We start from the raw sequence: 8,461 nt of genomic DNA, 5'->3' as shown, positions 1-8,461 counted from the left end.
TACGCGTGGGCGATGTACTTTTAAAAAGACTATCATGCCTTTTATTATGAATGGGTATGTAGAGATATCCTCATTGTTGTGTTTAGAAGGGTTGTACCAAACTCGACCATGACGATAGCCCATTAACCCTACCGCCTCTGTGTTTGGCAGTAGGCATGAGGCTTAGATAATGCAAAACTTTTAAAATAGGGTCAAATCAAGATTGGTGCCAATTCTATTTTTCAGCTTAAAAAACAAGCCACCTCCTCCATGTTTCTTCCATAAGCCACCTCTCTTATTCATTGGGGCTTCTAAACTAGCTATTAGAATAACTAATTTAAAAGTCTTAACAAATTTTGTGGACAACTTTATTTTTTAACCTAAGGAGAGGCAAGTTATTTTTTAAGCCGTCCAATAGAACAGACCGTTAACTTTGTCCATCCTCTGTTCTATTCTCTAGAACATGTGCTAAACCTGCGACCGGTACGTGATTAGTCATTCATCGTGAGACTAAGTTTCTATAGTAGAATTTGAGTTCTGAATTACTCCCTTTGTCTCATAATATAATAGCTAGTGTCAAAAACGCTCTGATATTATGGGACGGTGAGAGTAGTTTTGTAGGTATTCCACACTAGAGTTAGTTCTGAATTTGGTTCTTTAGTATAGGTATTTTCAAACTTGCAAAAGAGCACGCCATTTTGGAAGCCTCCGTAGGGAGCAAACTTGCTTTTTTTTAAGGAAGGGAAGAAACACGCTTGTCCCGCGACCACGACGGAAATCAGCGCAGCCGCGCACGTGTACGAGAGCGGGCGGGTCCAGAGAGTTCGCGGCAGCGTGCGTGCGCTGCACCTGGACTTCCACGTCGTGTTCATCACCTTGGCTCCGTTGGCCGGGCCCGGGCGGCACGACACACCGTCAAATCAGCTAGGCTAGTAGGCCGGGACGTTTTCCGCGACAGCACCTGTAGCAAGCCAAGAAAATTCTACCCGCCACCGAAGTCTCATCCTAGTCTCTTCACCTGCCGTGTCACTCACGCCGGTGCACGAGGACACCTTTTTCATGAGATGCCCATATACAGAGACTGAGCGAGAGAGACGGGTTCATTCATCGCAAACACAGGGCATGGCGACTCTCGGTTCGCTACCATGGAGCCTGCTCTGCGTCTTCGGGGCGCTGCTGGCCGCGCTGTGGTGCGCCGGGCGGGCGCTGGCCGGCGCCTGGCTCGGCCCGAGGAGGGTAGCCCGGGCCCTGCTGTCCCACGGCGTCAGCGGCACACAGTACCGCTTCCCCTCCGGTGACATGAAGGAGTACGTGCGGCTCATTGCGGCGGCGTGCTCCCAGCCCATGCCGCTGTCCTCGCACGCCGTCCCCACCCGCGCGGTGCCGTTCGACCATGCCATCATCCAGCAACACGGTAATTCAATTAATTAACCACCGTCCCCTCTCAGTTAGGCCGCCGTACGTCGTATGGTGTTGGTGTTTGATCTCCATGAATTTGCCGAATTACATGAGAGATCACAGGGATGGACTATTGCAGGCAAAGTCGCTCTGACATGGTTCGGCCCGGAGCCGAGGGTGATGGTGAGCGACCCTCATGTTGGAAATTCGTCCACAGGATCGATCACACAAAATTACACGAACACACGTGCACAACAACTGATAGCCAAGAGCCCTTGTCGTGCCCTCTTTCTCCTCTTTATTTTCTTGTTTCTCAACTCACGGTGTTACAAACTCACGCCATGGCTGTGCATATATATATGCATCAACAGCCGACCTAAGGGAACCCAAACCTATTCGTAATAGGTTGCACACCACGTTACACACTCGGACACGTACCACTACTTGGAAAGTAAACCAACTAAGACACAGCTAGTAAGCTTACTAGGACTCGGACGCTGCCTAGAACCTGGACGTACTAATCATCCGGCAACCTTGATCATGCTTATACTAATGCTAATTGAACTCAAACACAATATAGTACTACCAGAACGTAGGCATGTTTGGATTATTTAACACCTCAGCTGTTCCGGGAGATCCTGTCGAACAAGCATGGCCAGTTCGGGAAGCAGAGGTCCATCCTCCGGATCGAGCGGCTGCTGGCCAACGGGCTGACAACACACCAGGGCGACAAGTGGGTCGCCCACCGGAGGATCATTAACCACGCCTTCCATCTCGACAAGCTCAAGGTGTCCGTCAATCACTCCCCACCTGACTGAACTCATTGACACACACGCATATACTTTGCAGGCTAATGGGCATTGCCTTTTTCTAGAGGATGTTACCGGCTTTTGCGGCCTGTTCGAGCGAATTGGTGCGGAGATGGGGAAGCTCCATGGGGCAAAGTGATGTGCATGAGATAGATGTGTGGCCAGAGTTTCAGAACCTCACGGGCGACGTGATATCCCGAGTGGCGTTCGGGAGCAGCTTCAGTGAAGGGAGAAAGATCTTCCAGTTGCAGTCAGAGCAGGCGCAAAATGCTGTCAAGATGGCAAACGTGATGTACATTCCCGGTTACAGGTCAGCTCATACTTTCCCAACAATGCAATCACATCTTGAGCATCTCCCTATTTCTAGCATTGGATCGGAACAATATGATCACAACCAGTACATATACGATGCTTGCCTGAATCATAGGACATAAATAACGGCCTGCAATTTGTTAATACTCCTATGCAGGTTTCTGCCAACAAACCTCAATAGAAGGATGAAGGCAAATGCCCGTGCGGTTGAAGTACTACTGAAAGGCATAATCACAAAGAGGGAGAGGGCGATGAAGCATGGCCATGTCAACAACGACGATCTACTAGGCGTGATGATGGAGTCCAACATAAAAGAAAGCCAAGAACCCAGAAGCTCCAAGCCGACGATGACCACCGATGACATAGTAGGGGAGTTGAAGCTCTTCTATTTCGCGGGCATGGAGACAACCGCGGTGCTGCTCACATGGGCAATGGTCGCGCTAAGCATGCATCCCGAGTGGCAGGACCGCGCGAGGGAGGAGGTTCTCCGCGTCTCTGGAAAGAACCAGCCGGATTCCGAGGGCATAAACCGGCTAAAAGTCGTGAGTAAATTAATTACAGGAGAGCCATTGATATACAATTTCTCATCCGAGAGGTTGCTCTGATTATGTCCATCTTCTCTATCGGTGCAGGTGACGATGATACTATATGAGGTTCTTAGGCTATACCCACCGATTCTGCTACTTGGTCAGGAGGCGTATAAAGAAACAGAGCTCGGAGGGGTCACATATCCAGCCGGCGTTACATTTGCGCTGCCAATTGTGTGCATTCACCATGATCCAGATGTGTGGGGAGAAGATGTGGATGAATTTAAGCCGGAGAGGTTTGCGGAGGGCATTGCCGGCGCATCCAAGAACTCGCCGGCGTTCTTTCCGTTTGGCTGGGGACCGCGGATTTGCGTTGGGCAAAACTTTGCATTGCTAGAGGCCAAGATGGGATTGAGCGTGATTCTGCAACACTTCTTGTTCGAGCTCTCACCATCTTACACGCATTCGCCTTGCCCGGTCTCCACTCTACAACCACAGCATGGTTCGCAGATTAAGCTCACGAAACTCTAAGAATTAGCAGCTATTGCTAATTAGCTTCCGGACTCCGTACGACCATGGCCATTATTGAGAATAGTCAGGGATTAGGGTGGTGATCCTGGGAGAGATGTATGTAGTATGTCCATGTCAAACTCACCACTGGTGGAGCTACATCAATACCGGGGCTGGAGCAAAAATGAAAATTACTAGAGTGTGTGGCAAGAGCAAGATCACATCAGCCATCCCAAATTAATCATATAAAAAAATAGCTAAAAAAAGCGCCAATATATGTGCCGATGCTACCACTCCAACCTTTTTCTTTTCACAGGAAAGTAGCTGTTACTCGTTTTTATCTGCTGCTACTATAATGCTAACAATGCTGGCTTGCTGGCTTGCGCGTAGCTTAATTATTTGTTGGTTCTACTTGCTCAGTACTCCCTCCGTCTTATAATGTAAGACGTTTTTTTGACACGTATTACATTATGGGACCGAGGGAGTATTTGCCAACCTGCTGGAAAATTGCAATACCCGTTGATTGGTGAACAACTTACAATTTCCTTATCAACTTTCAAAACAAATCATGGTTTGATCAAGTTCTGGTCGGGAAAAACCAGGTGGGCGGCCATGCACGACCTCGCCATGCGGCTGTCGTCCCCAACGGCAATGGGGCCACCTCCCCGTCCTTCATGCTATACACGCCAGAGTGGAGCTCCTCGTTGGAGCCGTTGTTCGACTCGTCACACTTACTGATAAAGTTGATGTGGTCCTCTCGAGCTCCGACCAGCTGACCGGCGGGAAGCGATGACTCCGAGCATACCTTTGCTAAGGAATAGAGCACGCCCATTCAGCGTCTCGACTTTGCTCCACCCTCCATGTGCCATGGCCCCTGCACGCCAGCAACACATATAATACTGTTGGCGTAGCCTCCAGTGCCACCACTATTTCTTAAGAATGGCGCCATATTGGTGGCGTGGAGCTTCCACACCACCAAGGCTATTTTTGGCACGCCCTAGCTAGGCTTATCTGCACTAGTGTTGGTGCCATTTATCTTTCTGCTAACCCATTCTTTCATGTCAGGACAAAGTATATCGAAATAGACTTTCATTTTGTCAGAAAATGAGTTTCCAACAAACAATTAGAGATCAAATTCATTCCATCGAAGGACCGGCTTGCAGATGGGTTCACGAAGGCATTAGCTGCTAGAAGCTTAGAGGATTTCAAGTGTAATCTCAATTTGTGGAGTTGTGATTAAGGGAGGATGTTAAGCATAGTTTTCACATTACATATGCATCCTTGCGTTGCAAGGCTTCTCTCTAGAGGTTGTTAGGGAGAGTTCATTTATCTTTCTAGATTTTCCTCCGTAAAACCTCCCAGGCTGTAATATCTGATTCAGTTGTAACCTCATAGAGAGTTATCTCTCGAGCATATCAATATATACAACGTGGGCTCCTGTGCCTGGGAGTTGAGATGCTTCATTATTTTCCACAATATGAATGTGCTAAGAAATTCAACTCCCTTAAGTTCAGATATCTGGAACATATAGAGCAACATGATTGTTGTTTATTCTTCCAAAGAGTCAATTATCTTAATTGTATCATATTCATTATTAAGCTTAGTTTCAAAACATGCACCTGTATACAAAGTTTCTTCCATTGTATATTTAAATCCTTATGTGGATTTGACTTTAGTTTTTTGATGAGCTGCTGCCAGAATCTGCATACCTCCTTCATAAAAGAAAGAAAGAAAGAATTTGCAAACCATAGTTCTATCCGATGCATGTGGCATTTTCCATCCCTCAACATCGAGGATAAATAATTTAAACCATTGCGCACTCCCGTTTATTCTCTACCGACATTCCTTCCATTATTGTCCACTGTTGGACAACTGGAACCATTGCTTATTCGTCTGTTATCAGCAATACCTCCATTTCCATTCACTTTTTGGGCTGAAATGTCATGTGTCATCGGTGCATCAAGAAAGGAAGAGACCTTATGGGTGGTTGCATAGATGCCGACAATATGTAGACATGAAGCAATATGAGTGATGGCCAATATTGCATCGAATAGTGTAATATTTGCTTCTTCCTTGAATATCTATCCCAGCATGCTTATCAATGTGGTCACCGCTTTGGTGGAGGTGGTGATTAGAGAGATAAACTTCATGTGATCGCAGCTGGAGGTCTTGTGCTTCTACAGAAAGGAGTCCAATATTCAAACACCTGTATGTTTCTTGTCGTGGGAAGCTTTGGGTTTTAGGAAGTCAACAACAAAGGTGACAAGGCCCATCTTAACCCGCATGCAAGAATGTTTCATAGACTTTTTCATAATAGAGATCGATGGATTCATCCCCGACTTAGCTACGAGTCCACAACCAACGGCAGTGATCTCCGAAGGAAGAAAATGACTCCAGTATGCACCTAACATTTGGGGACCATAGCCCCCCCCCCCCCCCCCCCCAAACATCAGTCACGTCGAGAAAAGACAAACCCAAGAGAGCAGTGTTTGCACTTGGCCCATCTGATTTTGCAGGATTCCTACGACAAATGGACCAAACAACACCAATAAGCTTGTATTTACATCCTCATACGACATTTCCCAAATAATTTATGCGGGAGTTGTCTGATCTGTGGAGTGCTAACAATAAAAAGACTGTTGTTAATATTGCCTGTGTTGCTGCCATTTGGAGCATTTGGACCATGCGTAACGATCTTTGTTTTCAGGGCGTGCCGTGGATAAGTACTCGGGTGATCTTGGGGAGAGCTTGTGCACTATTACATCAATGGAAGATCATGTGCGTGGGGGATCAGTCGGTGCTACTGCGGCGCTGTCTCCGGTTGCTGGACCGGCGAAGAGGAGAGCTGTTGTGCATTGCATGGCGGGGAGAACCAAGGCTGGTGTGAACAAGGAACTAGTTGGTTTCATGCTGAGAGCTCACTCAGGGTGATCCCCCTATGAGAGGGCCGGCGATTCATGTAATAGGCTAGTTCTTTTCTTCATAGACCAGCTGCTGATGGCTGCCATGTATGGCTTTGTCTTACTTTATCTGCTCTTAGTAGTGTAGTTATCTGGCTTGCTACTCTGGTTAGGCCGAGAACGCTTAACTGTTACCTGGGTGCGGTGCCCCGTTTTGCTAATAAAATGGGGAGGAGGGAAACCCCTTTGGATCAAAAAAAATCCCAAATAATTCCAATAAGCAATATAGCCCGTGATAGTCGTGCTGCTATCTTAACATCTCTGTGAAATGAACAACCATCTCCTAGCGACCCAAAGCTCACTAAAATGTAGATGCGGAACCATAGAGGAATAGGTGTGTAATCTCTCCTGTCAAAGCTCCAATATCTTTCTATATAGTGGAGTGTCAAAGCATTTATTAGGAGAGCAACCGGAGGACAAAGTTACAACAATATGTGGCTGTCCTTCATGCTTTTGTATCCAATAGTGTGTAAAACAACTGCTTGTGTATCATCACCAGAAACATGCCACTCCTCATCAAGTTGGTCTGGAGCGACGAGTTGCTAAACCACGCGGCGGCTTGCGGCGGCGATTTGCTCCGTCGGGTCAGGCGCGGGAGCCGGAGCAGCAAGCTGTATTGCTCGTATCCGACGGGCTCGGCGGGGGGGGGGGGGGGGGGGGGGTGACCCAGCCGACTTGTATGCCAAAAAACTGCTATTCGGAAGCCATTAGAAGAGTGGAGAAAATGGTACAGGAGGAGACGGGGGAGCGATGGAGGGGTGCAATTCTTGCCCATCATCTGGCCTCGTTTAAATAGAGGGCAGACGGGAGGAGCTCGGCCGGTGTTGCGTTTAATGCCGGCCCGCCCATGTGCACACGTGAGGCCGGAGTTGATTTCTCGACTTCCACACGGGTTTAATGGAGGCGTATGAATGCGGCAAGGAGACATGTTCAGCCAGGTGTGCAGCAGGCGGCACCCTTGGCCGGTGAGCCACTTCAATGGGGAGGCAGTGAGAGCGTCTGCCTTGAGCCGCCTTCAATGCGGAGTAGCACCCTCTACAGCGTCATGAATGCAGGCAGCTGGAGCCAGGTGGGATGTGCACGCGGGACGGGGAGGGGTTTCTGATGGGTCAGGGCGGTCAGAAGCGGACGTGGGATCGGTCCGGACTCGTGCAAACCTCCATCACTTTTGTCTCCGGTTTGCGGAAAATATTGCGTTCAGGACCGCGCCGCGGATCGATATAGACCCGCATTGAAGGGCTTCCACGGTTTGGACAGCACGGTCCAGACGGATGTGGACGATTTGCGGGTCCATCTTGGAGATGCCCTTACGCATGGCGGGTCTCATGTCAAGTGTGTGTGCCGGGACCTCCAAAGCTGCTTGCTTGCTTAAGGTCAACTGACACTGTCAATTATCAAACTAAATTATGTCTTTCATCTGCCAAGTGGATATGTACCCACCAACTTGCACAAATCTGGACCACTAACCACACTCTCAAGGGAGGCAGTTTTGTTTACCTTACTTTACAATATACATGACGATGATAATGAACTGATCATGGTGTTGAGCTTCCCTCTTTCCTAAGACTAGTTGGCTGCCGATCTACATTTATTCCAGCACATGCTGTTTAATCTTCTTTAGTGCCACCCAGTTATTGTTGTTTTGGAGCAATACATTCCCGGTCCTGCACAGATCTCGTCAGGGAACAGGAAATGTTTTGCTATTCATAAATAGATTGTAAAACATATGCAGATCTGTCCGTGGCTTAGGATCGTTTGTTCCATTACAGTGAATTCAGAACAGTTGGGAAATGAATCACTTAGGGTGGCTGCTCTAGATCCGAGTGGTGTGGTTTCTTGCTTGGCGACCATGGCGGCAGCGATCGGAGTTGGGTTGCGGCTGTGTTTTCGTAGTCAGTTTTATCCGGCATGTTTGATGGGCCGTCGTACGTCACTGTGAAGTCGGAGCTGCCGAGAAAGGTCCTTA

At 48.2% G+C, this 8,461-nt stretch overlaps 1 protein-coding gene across 1 annotated transcript; it reads left to right on the top strand.

The window, feature by feature from the left end:
* The first annotated feature begins 1,068 nt into the window (after positions 1-1,068).
* On the top strand, positions 1,069-3,880 carry LOC123159412 (cytochrome P450 CYP72A219). Its single transcript, XM_044577242.1, has 6 exons — positions 1,069-1,393; positions 1,517-1,575; positions 2,001-2,165; positions 2,252-2,496; positions 2,656-3,040; positions 3,131-3,880. The coding sequence occupies exons 1-6, from the start codon at positions 1,102-1,104 to the stop codon at positions 3,554-3,556; spliced, it is 1,572 nt and encodes a 523-aa protein (XP_044433177.1). The 5' UTR covers positions 1,069-1,101; the 3' UTR covers positions 3,557-3,880.
* The last annotated feature ends 4,581 nt before the right edge of the window (positions 3,881-8,461 follow it).

The sequence above is a fragment of the Triticum aestivum genome, chromosome 7B, assembly GCF_018294505.1.
Source record: "Triticum aestivum cultivar Chinese Spring chromosome 7B, IWGSC CS RefSeq v2.1, whole genome shotgun sequence".
NCBI classification, from domain to species: domain Eukaryota; kingdom Viridiplantae; phylum Streptophyta; class Magnoliopsida; order Poales; family Poaceae; genus Triticum; species Triticum aestivum.
Note: the sequence above shows the minus strand (reverse complement) of the source record. Positions and strands in the feature narration are given on the sequence as shown.

Bases quoted from the DNA above. Each gene is read 5' to 3' on its own strand.
- LOC123159412 (XM_044577242.1), top strand. From the start codon at position 1,102: ATGGCGACTCTCGGTTCGCTACCATGGAGCCTGCTCTGCGTCTTCGGG. The intron at 2,166-2,251 runs GTGTCCGTCAAT...GCCTTTTTCTAG, and splicing joins TCCATCTCGACAAGCTCAAG to AGGATGTTACCGGCTTTTGC. The intron at 3,041-3,130 runs GTGAGTAAATTA...CTATCGGTGCAG, and splicing joins GCATAAACCGGCTAAAAGTC to GTGACGATGATACTATATGA.